The 20,199-nt window shown below is 40.8% G+C and overlaps 3 protein-coding genes across 3 annotated transcripts in view; all 3 read right to left on the bottom strand.

Moving 5' to 3' along the window:
* Positions 1–267: 267 nt before the first annotated feature.
* On the bottom strand, positions 268–8,569 carry LOC109481466 (protein bark beetle-like). The gene is made up of 6 exons (XM_019784050.1): positions 8,311–8,569; positions 3,093–3,290; positions 2,533–2,689; positions 1,010–1,975; positions 756–859; positions 268–273 (listed from the first exon to the last, which is right to left on the bottom strand). Exons 1-6 carry the CDS (start codon positions 8,554–8,556, stop codon positions 268–270), a joined length of 1,677 nt encoding a protein of 558 aa, XP_019639609.1. The 5' UTR covers positions 8,557–8,569.
* A 3,066-nt stretch (positions 8,570–11,635) lies between these two features.
* On the bottom strand, positions 11,636–12,833 carry LOC109481561 (zinc finger CCCH domain-containing protein 4-like). The gene has a single exon (XM_019784154.1). It carries the CDS (start codon positions 12,626–12,628, stop codon positions 11,897–11,899), a length of 732 nt encoding a protein of 243 aa, XP_019639713.1. The 5' UTR covers positions 12,629–12,833; the 3' UTR covers positions 11,636–11,896.
* Positions 12,834–13,178: 345 nt separating this feature from the next.
* LOC109481465 (MAM and LDL-receptor class A domain-containing protein 1-like) overlaps positions 13,179–20,199 on the bottom strand; it is a 15,756-nt gene continuing 8,735 nt past the window's right edge. The window contains exons 7-10 of the mRNA XM_019784049.1: positions 19,405–19,791; positions 16,027–16,335; positions 15,018–15,263; positions 13,179–13,378 (exon numbers count right to left, since the gene is read on the bottom strand). Coding sequence (XP_019639608.1) covers positions 13,179–13,378; positions 15,018–15,263; positions 16,027–16,335; positions 19,405–19,791 — 1,142 coding nt within the window. The remainder of the gene's footprint in view (positions 13,379–15,017; positions 15,264–16,026; positions 16,336–19,404; positions 19,792–20,199) is intronic.

Genomic DNA, 20,199 nt, shown 5'->3' with positions numbered 1-20,199 from the left:
CTTGTACGGTATAAGCTGCAGTCTCCAATGTTGTCTTCTGATCCATCGCATCTGACAGTGAGCCGGTTTCGGTCGGAGTAATCGTATCCATACGTTGCAGACTTGTAGAAACCTAGCCCCAACTGCTGGCAGGCGATATTGGCGAACTCGCTGTACCAATCATAGCACACGGGAACCCATCGCCCGGAGTACAGCACTTCCAGTTGTCCCTCCCAAAAGCTGGAACCCCCCGTTAACCGCACAGGAATTGTTCGGTTAGACAAGGGTTTACGACTGGCAGTGAATGTTATAGGGCTTGACGGTTGTCCGTCTAACTGAAGTTTCCCAAGATTGAGAATGCCAACACGGCCCTGTACATGGATCTCAACTCCAGCTTCAACGGTGAGAACCGAGTCCGGTAAGATCGTGAGGTCTCGGGTCAGGGTGACGGGACTATCGGAAGCGGTTAGCCGCAGAGTTCCATTCAGACGACCGCCTAACGAGGAGGCTGTCATGGTTTCTGTGCCTTCTGTGTTTTCAGCGTTCATAGAACTGCCCGAGGGAGAGTCTAGGTATGGGGAAAACTCGATCCCAACTCGAATGTACTGATCATTGTTGTCAAATATCTTTCCTTGTATTACATTGACATCTGTAGTTCCCCACCAATTGTTTTCTGCTCTGATTTGGTTTGCAGCAAATGGATGAGAACCGTCACCGCTGCAGAGTTCCAAACCGCTTGGACTATTGAGAAAAGAGTTCCGGGTGATGGTGTGTACTTGTCCGGTTCCAACGATTTCAATGGTGCAGTACTCGCTCATCGGACTAGGCATGTCTGCTAGTGACCATGCCTCATGCTCGTTGTTTTCGAAAGTGTTGCCTTCTACAGAAAGAGAATGGAAGTCGGCAGACACATCCGTTGTGTTGAATAGCATCACCCGTCGGCAGACATTGTTAACAAACCTGTTTCCTGTTATGTTCACAGTCTTGTCGTACCCATGTACATGGATGACCGACTTACTGCCACACTGACTTGAGTCAAACTCACTCTCCTGGATTGTAACTTCCGCACGAGTCCCGCCAACCTCGATAACCGTCGCCATGTTGTCTTGATAAACTCCGTCTGTGAGTTGAATGACCGGGAAGCGATCTTCGTAAGAGTTGTCAACTGTTATCTTGACTGAGCCGTTTTCGTTAGAAGCAAAGTTGGATTGGTCTATGATGATTTGGTCGGATACTGGTGGAGATGTAATAGACTGATATTCCTGGTATTCTATTTCTAGATCGAACCCACTTCCAACGTTACCTCTAGCACCACCATTACGGAAGACTGTACGACTTCTGTCGCCCGACACCCCGAGATATCGTGCATGGAAACCGTCCAGACCGTTGTGATCAAAGTGGCAGCTGTCAGTCACAAGGCTGACTTGGGTTGTGGTGAACACACTGAGTCCGTAATGGGAGTTTGTACTGAAGTTAGACTGACGTATGTCCACGTTCATCGGGACGTCAGACAGCATCAGACCGGCACCGCTGTTCTGTTCAAACGTGCTGTCAGTGATCTGGAGGTTTGATCCTGTGTGTGTGTGTCCTCCGGTCACCTGCATCCCAACTGGGAAATTCTTACTGAACATACTGGAGACAACGGTCACGTTTGATGAAGGATTCGAAACTATCAGCCCGGCTCCTTGATTCTCTGAGATGTCGCAATGCTCCATGTGAAAAGGCGCAGTTGGGTTAACAACTCTGATAGCTGCGTCTTCAGAATGCCTGATATGGACGCTGCGCAACAGAGGTGGAACTGATCTGCTGATAATGGCGGCTCTTTCTTCGTTTGGATTTCCTCCTCGATCTCCAGCATGGAAGAGATCCACGTTTTCTAGGGTGGACCTCATAGCTTGATTGGTTGTGCGAATGTCTATTGCCTTCCAATAGACGTTTTCTCTGTGATTCAATCCCTCGCAGACCACTCCAAGGTCTCTACGGTTTTGGCCTTGGACTTTTTCGAAAGAAACAAAGTGGTTAGAATAGGACTATTGGACATTCAAAAACTATTTCTAGCTGGCTGATATTTTGATGTCTAAATTTAGTAGCATATGGTAATATCATGAGAAACATGTCCTGATCCAGGTGTAGGTTTGGCTAGAACATGGTAAGTTTGATTTTTTTTTAAATCATAAAGTTATCTTAAGTAATCATATTAAGTCAGGCAAACAAAAAAGTCATTAACTGTTTTTCAATGTAAACTAAGAGAAAACTTTTAATATCAATGGTGTACTGTCTTCTTCTCTCAATATTGCCTTTTAAGTAGACTGAAAAGTATTAATTTGTTTTGGATACTGAAAATCAATATTCTACAGGCTAAACAAAAACTGATCAAGACGACTGCTTCAGTCTTGCTCTGAAAGATGTCTTCAGCTTTATTGCTAAGTGATACAATCAATTCTACCGTTTTTGCAATATTTTTATGCACTATATTATTTTTGGACATGAAACCAGCAATTGCATTTTAACTGCTTATCCAATACGTAATGAAACAAAAAAAGAAAAACTCACGACACCGAGGAGGTAAGTCAAGACTATCGTGGCTGCAGTCGTAGATGTTGTCCTCATTGCCGGTACACCGTAGGTTGCCCACAGCCATGCGCCCTTTGCCAAACCGGTACTTGTTCTCCACTCGTCCCGTTGCAAACCCCAGTTGTCGACACACCACCTAAATCATTTCAAAACACTGATGATCGGCGAAGGAACTATTCTACCTTGTTTGGATCGGTATATGAACAAGAATTCAACTCATTTGCTGAGTGTTACATTGGAAACTATTTGGAAGTTCGACAAAGTTTGAAGAGAAAACTCAAGAACGGATAGATAAGCATCCTTAAATGCAAATCTGGGCTTAGAATTAAAAAGGACACATTGCAATTTGCGCAATGTATGTGTGTATGTTACAAGTACAACAAGTAATGTATGTGTATATTTTCTGTTTTGGACACGTTAGGTCGCTTGTATGTCAACACATTTTACTCATTTGAATAAATTGTCCTGATATAAGGTGCATCTATTACTTCGATTTAAATTTAAGTCGATGTGGGGTAAGTTCCAACAAGTCAACTCACAATTGCTTCTTGGTTCCTCCACCACGAATCTTGCAGGCAGAGAGAACCCCACAGCCCCTCCCGTTTGACCTGGACACGCCCCTCAAACACGGTAGGACCCAGCAGCCTGATGTCGTGGTCACGGGTCACTGTGCTGCCCTGATCACCGGGAGGGTTCGTCTTCCGTTCGAAGACGATTCTATGTTCAGGGGTCCCAGCCTGGATAAACAAAAAGACGTTCTTGACTAAGATTATTAACAAGGAGTACAAACAAGACAGGAAATTTCACAAAATCAAACATGCAGTATTTAATGCTCTTCAGTAACGCAAGGGATGAAGAGATTATATTACGCAAGTGAGTAAAACCATAGTTTAAAAACGGAATATTTGAGAGAGAAAATAGACTGCTTCTTTTTCCAACGTTTCTGCTAATAGGATATATACCTTATATTGCCCAAAATGGACAATTCCAAATGTTTCTCTTTAGAACTGTAGACATGAATTAATTATGCTAGAGTCCATATAGAGAGATGTGTCTGAAAATACACTTGTTTCTGAAGGGCGAGAAAATGTTGACACATTACATCAATATTAACCTATATACTGTTGAGATATTTCCTGCATTTGCTTATAAATATCAGCCTCTTCTTCATTGGAGATTTGACTACATTGTACATTTTAAAATTTTCCTCGTACATGTCCATGTCTCGCTACTTCTTAACTTAATCCCCGCCTAAGTCATGACAAAGTACTTTGTTCTGACCGATCAAAATAGAAATAAGCAAGCAACTATCAAACGAGAATTAAAAAAAAAACAAGTAAAACAGCTTATACCTAATCAGCTTGAATTCGAGGTCAACATTGGAATAAGACCGGGCACTTTCCACGTGCTAACAGTTTTGAACCCTTAGCCAATTGCTCTAGAACTGCAGGACGTTTTAGCAAAATATTTGAAAAAATATGGAAGTCAAGAATAGAAAGACCGACATTTGCTCGGGAGCAAATGCAGCAAATGGCTTCACCACATCCTCCATACCAAAATCGGACCTTCTCCCCTCCCGCACAAATGGATTTTTCCTAAATCACCCCTGCCCAAAATGTGAGGTGTTCCAATAGTCGATACCAAAATGCAACAATGGAATCTTCCAACGCCTTCTGTTGTTGGAACATGTAGAAACAGTGTTTAGAATTGCCAGTTGGGGATTTGGGTTTTAAAGCTACACTCGCTGTTTTACTCAAAATAAGAAAATGCATGTATTTCGAAGGACTGCATCTAAATAGTGAACACTATAGTCTAAGCATTTGGTGCTAAGCTACCCTTATGCTGAGTTTCAAGACACTTGGTTTTCGTATTTGCACACAGGAGCCAAACATTTTGTTCAAACATAGCAAGAAAGTCCCATTTTACATAATGTAAGGTGACACACGCCAAAAATATTGGCTTGTATCCAAGGTCCGGAAATAGCCAAAAAAAGTCTTATTTTACACAATGTGAAAGTCGTGTATGTCATAATGAATTTCTTTAGACATGCATGTGTCTAAGATATCCCCATACCAAATTTTAGGTCATTTGGATTTAATATTGGGGCACAGACCTACAAACCAGAAATGAACTTTTTTGGTCCGAAAATAGCCAAAAAATCCTACTTAACAGAAACTTAAAGGAGTGTATATAAAAGGCGGTAAAGACAATCTGTGGATCGAATAAATGGCCAAATGGCTAAAAGAAAAAAAACGCCCAAAAATGGCCATTCTGTACATAAGAAAACGTTTCTTGCGCTAAGAGCTATCTGTTTTTGTAACAAGAAAACATTTCTCTACACGAGAAAAGATTTCTTGAATTAAGAACCAAATTTTTGAAGGAAGAAAACCTTTCTGTACGCAATAAACATTTATTGAACTAAGGGCAAACTGTAAGAAAACTATTCTGTAAACAACAAAAGAAATATATAGTGACAGCTAAATATAAATCACAGAATAAAGTTGTATATATAGCAGCTAAATGTAAGCCTTTACAAATATTTTGATAAGCCTACAGCATAGGCATAATCACACTTTTTGGAAACCTGAAAAAAAACAGCGAAGGCCTTTGTTTGCATTACATCCATGTACTGATGGCAACAAAGTCAAAAGAGGGTGCTAAAATGCCATTACTTCAAGTAAACAATTGAACATTGTACTATAATGTAGTAATAGACACTGTACAATATACCCGTGCGTGTAAATTGAAATATTTTCCTCGCAATTGAATTATATTGGGTAGTTTTTGTCTGAAATCGAGCTGGTAAATGCTGTGTCTTCTTCCATTTAGATAAACCAATATTACAACTTAGGCTCTGTTCTTAACACTACTTACAACTGGGCAATTACACAACTGTACAACTGCCAGCCAATGCCTCAAGCTTCAAGCCAAAACACAAACAAGAGCTGTAATTACTAAGTACTTAACACTTTAGGTTACTGTAAGTCTCTTTAGATTCGCGGGGCCTAAAGTTCGCGGTTTCGGGAAAATGGACAATCCGCGGTATTTTTAGATTCGCGATTTCTCCTTGGCTATTTTCCAAAGAAATATTTGTAAAGTGTATATTTAAAATAATAAAAGTTCGTGTTCCGGCATTTATATCCTAAAACGCGGCGCAAAAATTTGTTTCGTGCACCGCGCGAGACTGCCGGCGGTATAGCTGACGATCGATCTGACGCACGTGTAAACAATTTTCTTTGTTCGGAAATAAGCGCTAAAACGCTATTTTCCATGACTACACATCGATACTCTAGTGAAGAAATGCATAATCGAAAGAATCTTTCGGGAAAATATATATTACTAAGAATATTTATGCCGTCTTCGGCGAGATTTTGAACCCGGAAGTATGCAAAGGTCGCCTTCGGTTTTGTAGCGGCCCACGGTAGCGTTTCTATCCAGCAAAACAAGAATAAAAAAAAAACGCCCGCAAAGCAGGGCGCAAAAGAGAACCTACTAACATTTCCCAGGTACCAGCAGTTATATTTTTCATCAAAATATTTGTAGATATGCCCGATGTGCCCGCAATTTTCAAGCGCCCGGGCGCGCATGGCCGGCGCTCAGCACACAGATTTTTGTCCGGCGGTGCACGTTTGACACGGCCAGTGCCGCAGTATCGCGATTCGGTGTCTCATAATATTATAATTTTTTGACATCAGTATCACTTTAAAAAATTTTGGTACTCAACATACGTACATTTCCTAAGAATAGAGTTGATTTGCAGGGATTTGTGTTTGTTACGTGTGTTTGTGTTTCGCTTACTGTCGTACGTGAATGCATGTGGGGAGGGGGGCGCACTTACGCAAAACATATTCGCGGGGAAATAGATTCGCGGTACAGAGGTCCCCGCGAATTCCGCGAATCTAAATATACCGCGGAAATTTGTAGACTTACAGTAAATCAATCTTCTTTATGTACAACCAGTCATTGCCAAATTCATATGTGCTGTGTCATTTCTTAAGTGCCTTGTATATTGACTTGTACTTTGCATTCTAAACTGTGTTAGCACCCCCCCCTCCCTTATGTATACGGTAAATTTCCACGGTAAATGCTCCGTTGAACTTCACTCGCTAGTGCCCGAACTTCAAACATTCTCAGCACGGACACGTCTTGCCACTTCCACTGAAGCAAAATCACCATTTCTTCCTCCATTCACTAGGAGGAAATTCCACGCTAAAAGCTTCTTTCCTAGAACAACATCACTATGGAACAAGCTACCACGTGATTGTTTCTATATGGGTATAACCTTAAACTTTTTAAGTCTAAGGTCAACAAACATCTGTCCTCACTGTCTGTACAGTATAGCCCAAAATAATCGAGTGGCTCCCATGACCCTTGTTTTGTGGTGAACCGTGAAGAAAATAGAAAGAAAACGCCGGGAGGGCCCCTACCCCCACATGGGACCTCCATTAAACGTCCTATTGCAATATGCTATAAAAATTCCCCACCGACTAATAAAAATGAATAAATGATATTGGAATTTTAATTAAATGTATTTATTTATTCATCTACTCAGGGAATGAAATATCACCGCCAGGGCGTTTTGAATGTTCTCTGCGGCAAACATTGACCAAATATACTGCAATGATGAAATAGAAAACAAAAATCCTATGTAGCTTAATAACATTACTTCAAAAGGAAAAGTGGCGATATATTCCTGGTTTTACATATATGGAATAAAAGATCCCAGAATGTAAACATCTTTCCAACCAAGTACAAATTAACCAAGAATGAATAACCCTGCCGTACATAATAGTCGGATGTTCACAGCGGACCAAGGTTTTAATATCTTGCTCGTTATGCTTGGATAATATCATACCATGTAAAAAAAATAATCAGCAAAACACCATGTCTCTGACTGGACTCAAGCCCCTAGTTGGACAGTTGGACCCCAACGTTATCGGAAATGGTAGTTTAGAAAATAAGGATTGAGGAGCCAGTGTAAAAATAATAAGCGCACTCTTAACCATGTCGTTAGTGAGTATTAGAAGTAGATAAGACCATTTAGAAAATCGGAGATGTAAATTTTATACCTACTAAAACTGAAGCATGGCAACAACATAGGCCAGCGAACAAGGAAACTGCAAAATTGCCACCTATGCTACAAGAGACTGCCCAATTTGTCAAAAAGTGCCCAGCCACTGCCATTTTACACTGCACAAAGACTGTCATACTGTCAAAATCAACGATTTCAAATTGGCCGATTCCATCAAGATGTCTCGCTAGATATAATCATCACCCTTGGAAATGATGTGGTCGTCATAGAAAAGACATTATGCCATTAGCGGACGCAAATAGTGTCGGTCGCGGTCTTGTTGGACAAGTCCCTTAATAAGGGGAAAATAGGGATGACATATTAAGCTGATATAGAAGTGGTCACTTGTATTAGGAACTTTTGTGAATTTCTGGTTTTGTTCATTGTTAATTTATCACTTTCTTTCTTTCTCTTCTTTCTTTCTTTCTTTCTTTCTAAGGAGTAATGACTCCGGCAACCACCTAGGTCCTCCTCCCTCAAGCATGTCCAATAATGTCTTCAGACCGCTCATTGTTATGACTCCCATATCAAGCTGTGTCATATGTCTTCAGGTATTCCCACGAAGGTACACTCGTCCTCCCTCTCCTCTCTTGATTCCCTTCTCTTTAAGTCTCGTCATTGACCAAGTAGTTACGCTAACCGATTTCCCCTTTGATACCGAGATAAGAAAATTAATCCGGACTCACCGCTATCAGCCGTCCCCGCACGGTCATGCCGACCCCCTCCGGGAACAACAGCCGAACCCCCGGCTCGATCGTCAGGGTCGCCGCCTCACCGACAATGACTTCCCGCGTCACGTCGTACGGACTTCCCGATAGACTGAGAGTGTGGTTTCCGTAGTAGGATCCACCGATGTCGTCGGAAAATACACCGGACAATAATCCAAGTAACAGCAGAGAAGCCAGAAACACGCGCCGCCACGGAGGCCCCATGGTGACGACTGACTGGTAAATGGGCAGCCTGCGCAGGACTTGTCCGTGTGTTTGCATATTGCACATGTGTACATTTCGTTGCCGTACTTGTTAACACAACAAAAACAGCCCACTGGTACGATAAGAGGGTCCGCATACTTTTTTCTCGTGAAGCGTAGCGAGGTATTCAGCGTCAATTTCAGCAACACCACTGTAGTTATTTGTTTATTTGTCATAGTCGAATGTAGTCAAATATGGCTAACGAACACTCCCAAAGCACGTTAATCTGGAACAAGGTTGGCTATGGTTAAATGGTACTAAAGTTTTTTGCAGGTTTGGTTACTGCTTGGCTGTGCCAGCCGAATGATTCGAAATATTTAAAACTTATGAGTGTGAACGGGAGGTCATCGGCTATGGTTGACTGGTAGTTGGCTGGTAGTTGGCTGGTGGTTGGCTTGTGCTCGGGAATAGGTTTGCAGTGTTCGGGTCGCAGTCAAAGTGAAGATGTTCGAGACGTGTTCTGGGATCAAATTTGACTGCGATTCAAAACGAATTCGATTCCATTCGTTTGGAAAGATATTCAGTAGGCGCGGCCTAAATCTGGTCATACTGATCCCAAAATTCAGACAACCTTCGTTGGTTGGTTGGTTGGTTGGTTGGTTGGTTGGTTGGTTGGTTGGTTGGTTGGTTGGTTGGTTGGTTGGTTGGTTGGTGGTCGGGGGAAGGTTCTAGATGTGTGACAGGAGCTTAATCCAGCGATACGCGATGCCCGTAAATTAGTCGTGAAGCTTAATTGGTCATTCTAACTGTACGTAACTGTAGTGTAACAAGTCGATCGGTGTAATATAGCCAGCTGCCGCCGCACCGCGTGCCTGCGAAGCTGGTGTGTTACGCCGAAAGGCGGTTATACCGACTATACAGATACAGATACAGATACGTAGCACGGCATAGGTAACGGAAGAGAGTGTGTGAGTGTGTGTGTGTGTGTGTGTGTGTGTGTGTGTGAGTGTGTATATGTGAGTGTGTATTTGTCAGCACGGGCGTGTGTGCGAACGTGTATGTAAAATAAATACTAATGGAAAAATGATGTCATAACTCATTGTTAACACCACTTTTGTCGATGTCGGGCGTTTGATGTGGACAATTAGATTAATGTAGGAAACAAGACCAGTATAAAAAAAACTCTGGTCGCAGCTGAGTCTACAAAATATTTTGTGGTAAACAAGCAAGCCCGAAAAATATTTGAAGAAACATGCCAGGTGCCGACATCCCTTTATCTGTGGAATTTTCTTCCTTGTTGGACATGTTCCAATGTCATCAAACAGCGGACTGTTGTAGGGACGTTGTCAAAACATTAGAGAAGACTGTGACCAAACGCCAGAATGTTTGGCATTCCGTCTGTCTTTGTCTCTCTCTGTCTCTATCTCATTATCTCAAAAGCTGCCGTTCTAATTCTGTATCTGTCTACATAGCCGGTATAACTGCCCTTCGGCGTAAAACACACCAGCTTCGCAGGCACGCAAAGATCTAACTCTAAATATTTTAAAGCTATCTAATGATGCCCTACTGTACTCGGTGACATCTAGTTCATTCAATATAGGAAAGAATTAGTTTTTGAACACCCCAATTGACATTATCGAGAAATACACCAAGAAAGCGTCAAACTCTGGTACTTGAAGGCACGACTATTTCTTGCTGTTTTTGTTTCTGAGCTGGTATTAAGTAGTTACGTTAGTCATTTTTTACATCGTGCATAGTCTGGACATTTTGTTATCAGCACAACAACATGCCCAATGACTACACATACGCTATATGCTCGCACAATGTTGAAAAATCAAACAGTACAAAACATTGGTGTTGTTAATATATACGTGTATACTTATTCAAGTACAATGCCACTTGAAAAATCTACACAACGTCTTAGCAAGCATCAATTTACAAGTTGATGGTTGGTCAGTGTCTGGATGTTAACATATTAACCAAATATTTACTAAGTTGGTTTGCTAAACTGTGTACAGCAACAATTTTGGGCGTTAAGACATGCTATTAGAGTTAAAGAATTTAAAGAACTTTAACACCAAGTTAAAACTAAAAACATATAATAAAAACAAGCATACGGACTATGAATATATAAGATTTCGATTGATATGTATAATTATTTAAATGACAGCAAAAAAGTACCAGATTAAACAACATATATATGTTTACATCATATATATGTTTACATCATATATATATATATATATGTTTACATCATATATATATACTATATATATATATATATTATATATATATATATATATATATATATATATATATATATATATATATATATATATATATATATATATATATATATATATATATATATATATATATATATATATATATATATATTCACCAAATAACCATTAAGCCAATAAAAAGGTTATTTTAAAGTACGTAAGATCTTAAGTGTACAATCCTTCACATAGCAAATATAAGTGCCCTCACCCACTAACGTTTTTACAAAAAAATTCAAAATAGATTTTATATCTAAACATTTATGACAGCAAAATAATACTACATTCTTGACTTAAGCCTAGGCATCTATGTACATTTTAGACGGTCATTGAAGTACCAGATTAAACAACAAATATATGTTTATATGTATAAGCAGCATTTACTAAATAAACAAACCAATAAAAATTATTTGAAAAATATGTAAGGAGGTGCACAATCATTCACATTCATATTCTAAAAAATGACAGTTACCTGCTACCATATTTACAAAACTTTTGAACCTAAATAATATTGCTAACTTGAACTAATAAAATCTTCCTAAAATATCACTATTTAGACATATCACTATTTACACATATGTGTAGCTATGTGCAAACGGTATCTTTTCCTACCGCATAGATGCCTTTTGAGTAGGAATTTTTTTTCGTTTTCATACTCAAATTGATCTAAAGCATCTAGTAACTCATAACTAATGGTTACACAGTCTAATATTAAAAGCAAATCGTCCTAAATTGGTCTCAAAACAAACTACGAAAATCCGTTGATTTTGTAAATAAATCATTAAAAATAATACATGTGTTAATACATATAAGCCGTGACTATAACCGGCATACACTATAGCGTTTTGAAAATCCTGACTGTAGAAAATGGTATAATCGGGAACAGAGAAACTTCTTCGACCTCAGGGGAAAGGGCGAACTATACACTGCGTCATTTTTGTAACAAACCTATGACCTAAGAAGATCTGACATTCCTCACCCTTCCACATTATCCTTCCTAGTCACTCCACCCCATACATCAAAGGACATTGGACTAGTCATCAAAACGTGCATACCCAGCATAGCGCTAGTTTTGCATGTTAAGGACGAAAAGCGTCCTTTGTACCCGGTGGGATGTTCAACTTCTGGTATTGGCTGTGGCGGAGACTCTGATACCCGTCCGGACTGTCCACGTGCTCGGGAATATCCGGGTTTTGTTTCTGGCTCTGACGGAGACGTCGATGGTCATCCGGCGGGAGACTTTGGCGCTGATCCGAGTGAAGGCGTTGGTACTGATCGTGATCCGGCTTGAGGCGTTGGTACTGATCGTGATCCGGCTTGAGGCTTTGGTACGTGTCCGGCTGAAGACTTGGGTGATGATCTGGCCGAAGACTTGGGTGATGACCTGGCCGAAGACTTGGGTGATGATCTGGCCGAAGACTTGGGTGATGATCTGGCCGAAGACTTGGGTGATGACCTGGCCGAAGACTTGGGTGATGTGCAGATGGACGTGGGTTCAGGTCCAGATATTCCTCACCACCTACATCTTCATACTCTTCATCTGTGTCTTCAGCATTGCTCTTCAGACGACCCATGTTCGGGTCGGGCACGTTTGTATCGGATATCGGTGGAAGGTAGTCACTCTCCGCGCCCCAACTATCTCGACGGTATACTTCACTGGTGTGCTCTTCTTTTGCGTTTCTGTCTTTTGCTGGTGACGAAATGTGGCCGGCATTCTTGGTAGCTGACACGTGTCGCTGTGATGAAGCTTTCGCCCAGGAAACTTCGTTCTCATTTATCTCCACGTAGTCTTCGTTTGGAGCAGATGACATATCTGACTTTGGGTTTTGTTCTTTTGGCGGCGGTGAGCTATTCACCACCCACACGTTAGGTAACTCTTCGTAGATGTGATCGAACGTGGGGTTATCAAAGTCGACCCCTCCGGAATTGTTGACGGTACCGGGAAAGGCATCACCGTCATAAGCCGGATTGTTTTCCCCAGAAACGCGTTTGACCTTTCCGTTTCCAGACCGAGTCTTCTTCCTGGAAGAATGAATACTACTTATTCACGCACGGTCATGGTTTACTCGAAATAGATGCTTGGAAGGCAAACAAATTGTCGTCTACGAGATCATCTACTTTGTGGTGGAGCCTCTATTTTCATATTAATCAAAATGCATTTGCGTATTTGTATCTGGATAAATACAGCACTTTCGGGCGTGCTTGCCTTTAAGTCTCATATTTGTACAAGATTGCGCAATGCGTTAAAAGAGTATATCGATGAAACTCGATATTTTAGATGTAAACTTCTGTTAACACAAAATTCTGTTAACGTTGATGTTAAGACAACATAATGTTAATATGTCTGGAAAATAATTTTACTCACTTCTTTCTGTGGTATATCATAGCAGCAGCCCCGGCGGCAGCCCCGACCACCAGGCACAGTGGCAGCGACACGCCAAGCGCGGTGGTTGATGCTGAGTTGTTACCGGTCAGTTGTCCAGCTGGAGGATTGGCTCCAGAAATTACCATAACACCTGAAGTAAAACCTCCAGATATTACAGTAACTCCTCTGGTAGCTTCTGAAGTAAACAAAGGTGGTATACGTTGGTATGTAGCAAACATAAAGAGCATCTGTGTGTGCGTGCGTAAGTACACGTAATAACTCCAAAAGACTTAGATAAACAGATATGTACTGTTTTAAGTAAAGGTCAATAAAATCCTCTCATGATTCAGATTCAGATTTTATTGAATATCGACTGGCATGTCACATCAGTGCATGAAATATGTCGAATATTTACAACTTGTACTCAATTATTACAATAGATAGCATAAAATGTCACATACATCTGCATAATTAGCGATAAAATACATCATAAAAACTTATCACATCAATGAGAACAGTTAAACATTCTAAAATCAGTATTACTAAAGAAGAATAACATCATAAAACCGCTATAAATATATACAAAGATCAGGTTTTAGACAGCAGCTTCAACGAACGGGGTACAAAAGACTGTTCATGTCTTTTCGTTTTACTAGATGATGAGACAGTGACAGGTTTACCTCTACGCAGGTTGTAATTACATTGTGTCGGAGATGATGGCGAACATATTGTGTAACATCTGTGTCGCACAAATTATACAACAGCACATGCTTGTTAAGCATCTAGAATGTAAAACAATTATGGCGTTCTGCATTGCTGGTGCTTTTTACCTCTCATGTTGGTTGTTTTTAACGCTGGTATGTTTTTTTTTATTATAAGCACTTGTAAAACTAGAGAAGGGTCACACAGGTTGTTTATTTGGACGTCACTAATATGTACTCTAATGAGTGAACCCGTGATCCGGCCATCTTGGTTGCCATACTGTATGGAATTTCAGTACGCAGTGTCAACATACTTGCATATCGGACTCAAATTCAGACACCAAATAATAATGCTTAGTGCCCAAGTCCCAATGGTAGATACTATCTCAGTGCCAGGCAATGCACGGATATTTCTTTTCTAAAAGAACTGCCAGTCGCACTCCACCTGTGCTGGCAGTTATGCAGTAAACAAATGTACGTGCCAGGGGAGCATTGCTCGACACTGCCACTATCCCATCATCCGTATCGACATTGTTTTCGGAGGGCGGCCATGACACCTGAGGATGACCCATGGTTGACCTAGCCAGGTTGACCTAGACATGTAGATATCATATAGCAATGTTTTCCTACCGTTAATCCATAAAGCTGGCGATCCGTTTATTATGTTTAAAATGTCGGACTGCTATAAACCGATTAAGCAGGTTATACTATGGGACAGCCAGTTATAAACAGAAACAACCTGTGTCAAGTTCGTTTATTGTGTTAAAATCGGGTGGACAAAGAGGCTTACTAAAGCCAGGATGTCGCCAAATTTCAAAACAACCGATTGTTGAATGTTGAATCGACGAAAATTGCTGAAAGCGAGCTTTGGTCGGAACTGCGAATTCTACAGATCTTAAGTAACCTAGTGATCAAGCTATATGTACACGGAAGAGGGTAGTTCAAAGGCTATCGCCGTCCCACCTGGACGATGATAAATGTATGTATATGTACCTGAGATGTGTGTGCTCGTGTGTGTAATTGTGTGTAAAATGTGTGTGTTTGTTTCTGTCTCTCTATGCGTGTGTGCTTGTTACAGTGCATGTTTCTGTGCGTGTCTGGTTGCATTCAAATCCAGTAGAAATAGCATTTTACCTTGGACAACAAGATTGACATATTGCATGTCTGTTCCGAAGCCGTTATCAGCCAAACAGCGATACTGTCCTTCACTCTGTGACGTTACACTGTGCAGGCGCAGTATGTCGCCAGAAGACCTGGTCCCGTCCGGATGTTCCCATGTGACGTTGGATGAAGGGTAGCTCGTGACGGTGCACGTGAACGTGGTGTCTCCTCCGGCCTCGACGATAACGTCTGAATATGGTAACGAAACCGAGGGACGAGCTACGAAATTACGAAAGAAGAACATCAGCAAAACTCGTTTTCTGCTGACATGAAATCTCTCCAAAGTTTTTGTTTGTCGTTGCAATCGGTACTTCCTAACTTTTGATTTTTGACCTTCAACATTTTACTTAGATTTTGTTAAACTTTAATCTTGTTGTTACATTGTTACATGATTTTGTTGTTTTCATTAACAATATTTTGATTCAAAATTTATGTACAGTTAAACCTGCTAAAGCCAGCCACCCAGGGGACCGACGAAAATTATTTGAGTAATGACAAATGGACAACAGCGCGCTGACATCCCCCACCCATAACACGTAGTACAGACTGTGCCATTGACCTAAAGTGACCCAGTGGAGGCTACCTTTGTAATTATTATATAGATGAAACATCGTGGGGCAGACGAATCCCAAGACAAACTGGTCGGTTTGAGAAACTATGTCGCCACGGTGGCCGCCCAGGTCAGGTCGCTTAACGCTTGCGTCAATGGGGACAATTTTCGGGACCGAGAAAAAACGGAAGCGATGGCCAGGTGATTTGGTTACTCAATTGAAGAGGTGGTCGCCTGGGCAAGTTTGACTGTATCTACTTGTAATATTAGAATTATTTAGATATTAAGTGGCTTTCCTCGTACATTGCATTTGCAAATACTCAAACATATAAATTAATACATTATCACATTCACACTCACTCACATACACAATAATACACACACAGGCCAGCATACACAAACCAAACACAAAACTCCCGTAAAAACACTTACTGTAAACAAACAGAGTTTGTCTTGCAGAGTTTCTTTCAGCATTTACTGACGCCAAGTCGTGCACACTACAGTAGAAGTCCCCTGCGTCTGTTATCCTCAGTGATGTAATCCCTAGCGACTTCTGTGGCCCTGCTATGGACACACGTCCGTTGAAGTTAGCTGACGTCCACGTGATGACGTCATTGGCAGACAGGTACCGGATGACGATCTCATCCCCACGCATCCAATTTAGTAGGTACGTCGACGGGAAGGTGACGTCACACTCGAACTGTTGGAAGGAGCCAGCTTCTTTGTTGATTGTTGGGCCGTCTGGTTAGAAAAAGAAAAAAAAACACGTTAATTTGAAAGAATTTAAGATTCCAAAACTCGAGGAAGTATGCAATGCGTACTTGATAAATGTGTGAATAAATGAATGAAAGATCCAGCTGTACGTTTACGCTCTTACAAGCTAAGTTTAGATCATGGACATAAAGCTAATGTCCCATTAAAGATAAATGGCCTCAAAATAGCCACCCGTGTGCCTAGATATTAGACGCATTCAAACGAAACAGCAGAATTGGAGACCAGCTGTCACTGTAGTCTTTTCCGAATACAAGTATATTGTACAGTAGTATTGGTGATTAATTTTCTAGTTTTTGAAGGAATGAGATCGAAATGACTTAATTAAAGGCCTTCTGATTTTGATATATCCTGATCTGTAAATGCTAGGGATGGGTTTTGTTTACTTGTAGATATCTTGTGCTTAAAAATAAGTGACATAAGTGACATAATTGGAATATCTCCTAGGCCTAGCAGCTTTTTTGGAAAGAGCGGGGGCTCTTAAGTGATGCTTGGCATTATCAAATAGCAACTATTCAATTTAGAATCTAATTACGTAAGGAATCAATGTTGAAATTCTATATATCTGCTGCGTTCATTATAGGACAATGCAAACTTGTGGCACATGTAATAAAGAGAAAGAGGAACGTTGGCAAACGAGGGTTAATGCCCCGACCCGAGGGGTATATGGTGAGATAATCCCTGGTCGATCGATCAGGTGCGATAACCACCGAATAAACCACCGAGTGAAACATCCTGGTCGTATAATGGTACGGTCCAAAAAGCCAAGAAATGGAGCCTTCTGATTGGTCGACGGTTACTGGCTATATGATTTTGTAAATTGTAATTGGATTTATAAAGAAAATTCTATAATTCTATACTGGTAAATGGTTAGCATTTTTCTACTTTGTGCGGCGTTTGGAGTTTAACTGAGCATGATCACCACCAAACACATCGTATTCCGTTTCAAACGCATTTAAATCATCTATGAGGAAATGCAGCTCTTTTTGTTTAAAATAAGGCCACACCGCCTTAATTTTATGGATGACATCGGCGCCGCGCGCGCATTAATTTTGGCCTGTCGCCCTCAAAAAAAAGATCACCTCCAACGTGGCTCTGGTCTGGCTCTAGGCCTGGGTAGTCCATGGAAGTCAGCGACAAAACGGAGCCGAGCACCCAGGCTATCAAATTCGAAGCTCAACAACTCAAGAACTCAGTACATAAGTACAGTACCGATTCATAAATGCGGCAAAAAGCCAGCATGTGCCGGCTTGTCGTATACGTCGCTATGTACTGTCGCGAATTTACAATACCAGCTTTGTATTCCTGTGGTTAAGTGGCATTTTTATTTTTGGCCGGAAGTTTTTTATTCGCCCGCGCGTACTAGTTTGGGGTCTTAAGAGGATGTCATTCATAAAATGAAATCGGTGTGGCCTAAGACTGTCATTGAGTGGAGAATAATGAACAGCTGATTAAATTCAAGCAAATGACGATCTTTGTAGCCTTACCAATAACACAAAGAAACATTGATGATTCAAGGTTAGAATTATTTGGCGAATGCACTGAATCGTGGAAGTCTAGGTGCTTGCACCGTTCTGGTCCGGGTCAACCCAGTATTGCAATCGCTTGTAAGTGTACGATGCATTGTAATTATAAGGTTATTGGTTAACACTACCGAACAGTTCTGCAACGATTCACACAACGACGCTCCAAAAAAAATCTATCGTGTTGTGTAATGTAGTTGATTTGTATTGCCACAGGTATACAGTATACTATAACAAACATTTAAAACGTGAATAAAGATTTAAGCAATTTTGGCGTGCGTGTTTCTAGTGGTGCGCTACTTCCTCTCAGGTTTGTTGTTGTTAACGTTGGTATGTTTTCTATGCATTAGCATGTTGCGGACCTTGCAGGGGTAACAAGAGTAAAAGGAAAGGTCACATAGTTTATTTATCAAGACTCGGCTAATATGTATTCAAATGAGAGAAACATAGTTCGGAAGGCTGCCATGAAGTATCAAATTTCACTACATGTTGTCAACATATTTGCACGATACCTACATTTAAATCCAAACACATCAGTAATGTTACCTTGGTTCGTTTATAGTATTGAATAGGAAATAACGGCTCTAATATTGTCTTTCTTCCTTTAGTATTTATAAATGAAGTATAAAACAAATTCTTGACACCAAATAAACTTGGCTTCTAGCCATGTTTTAGTGTCCCACAAATAGATAAGATGACTTCACCAGGGCCGGAAGTTACTTCGTAAACAAATGTCCGTGCCAGGTGTGCATAAAGCATTACCTGTCACTGTCACCTATCCCATAATTCGTATCGGCACTGTTTACAAATGGCTGCCATGGCACCTAAGTACAACCTTCAGGTGACCTAGGAGATTAGAACTCTGGCCGGGGTCCTCCTAGTAATCCATAATCGTGATTATGGACGCAGACAGACTAGCTGACACCAACTGATCAACCAGTCGATAGGAAACTACCATAACATTGCTATTGTTTCCAGAACCGTACCTATGGAGTACCATGTCAGAATGAATGGGGTTATTATGTTTAGGCACGGTATCCATGAACAAAGATTTGCCCCCAGAAATTTTTCTGAATACAAGTAGGCTATCCTTAAACGGCTCTGAAAAACTTTAAAGCACGGCTCTGTATACAACTGTCGCCAAATTTCAATATTACACGAGAATCGAGTATTTTTACTACCCTGTCACATGTTGGATATTGTTGGGTCTGTGGCCCTAAAAGACTACGTATAAATGCTCACTGAGATGACACTGTCTCTTGGGCCCATGCAAAGTTAAAGTAAGATTTAATTGATGAATCTTTAATTGCATGTAAATGCCCTTGGGGCTAAATACATATAACGGAGTGTGATGTTACATGTACACCATACTGAGTAACATGACACATACAGGATACAAGGAAAACAGAATAACGTAAAAGTCTTAACAACTACTAGAGATTAAACTAATCTAGATAATAATATATAATAACACAAATATATTGGCTGAACCTAAGATATACACGTACGTACTCACCATTACTTTGGGCAGGGTGAATGATGACGGTTGTGGGCGGTAGTGTAGTGACAGAGGGGATGCGGTGGGTTGTTGACGATGTTTCCGTCGACATTGCTGTGGCCTTTCGCTCTGTTGTTGTTTCTATGGGAAGTTTCCCTAGCGTTGATAGGAAGCCATTTGTACTGGGCAATTGGGCATTGTGTGTGGTGGTAGCTGTTGGCTGTACAACTGTAGTAGCATGTGGGATACGGCCGGTTGTTGATGGTGTTTCTGTGGTTGGTTGCTTCGCTGTTGTTACTACGGACAGTGCTGCTGGCGTTGAGATGTGGGCACTTGTACTGGGTGATCGGGTGGTTATGGCGGGTGTGGAGGCCGAAGGCACCTTGGCAAATGCAGGGATAAATTCTGTGGAAAATTAAAAACGACATTAGAGTCAATTCCGCGTCACCGAGTGGGTTGTTATTGTCATTATTTAGAAATGTTTTGAATTCTTTGTAATTGTTTGTCTAAGAAATTTCATTATTTTGAAATATTTTGAACATCTTGTCAATATTCTAAATAATTCCCTGGTTTTCTAAAATGTTTGAAATATTCCTGATGTGGAATATGACATTTCCAATAGTTTCTAAATATTTCTAACAGCACTCTACCATTTTTTACCATTATTTCGAATTATTTCTAACATTTTGTAAATAGGTCAGTGGGATGGGAAGGAAGTAATTCACACATCCCTGTGAAGTACAGGGTAGACTGCCTGGGTGTCAGGCATTGATGCCTTACAACAAAAGAGCCACCAGTGTCCAACAGTGAAAT

Source organism: Branchiostoma belcheri, unplaced genomic scaffold, assembly GCF_001625305.1.
Source record: "Branchiostoma belcheri isolate BF01 breed outbred unplaced genomic scaffold, Haploidv18h27 scaffold56, whole genome shotgun sequence".
Lineage (NCBI taxonomy): Eukaryota > Metazoa > Chordata > Leptocardii > Amphioxiformes > Branchiostomatidae > Branchiostoma > Branchiostoma belcheri.
Note: the sequence above shows the minus strand (reverse complement) of the source record. Positions and strands in the feature narration are given on the sequence as shown.

Excerpts from the sequence above, each read along its gene's own strand:
- LOC109481561 (XM_019784154.1), bottom strand. The coding sequence starts at position 12,628 with ATGTCATCTGCTCCAAACGAAGACTACGTGGAGATAAATGAGAACGAA.
- LOC109481466 (XM_019784050.1), bottom strand. The coding sequence starts at position 8,556 with ATGGGGCCTCCGTGGCGGCGCGTGTTTCTGGCTTCTCTGCTGTTACTT. Across the intron at positions 2,690-3,092 it reads GGAGGAACCAAGAAGCAATT|GTGGTGTGTCGACAACTGGG; the intron begins GTGAGTTGACTT and ends GAAATGATTTAG. Across the intron at positions 1,976-2,532 it reads TGACTTACCTCCTCGGTGTC|TCCAAGGCCAAAACCGTAGA; the intron begins GTGAGTTTTTCT and ends CTTTCGAAAAAG.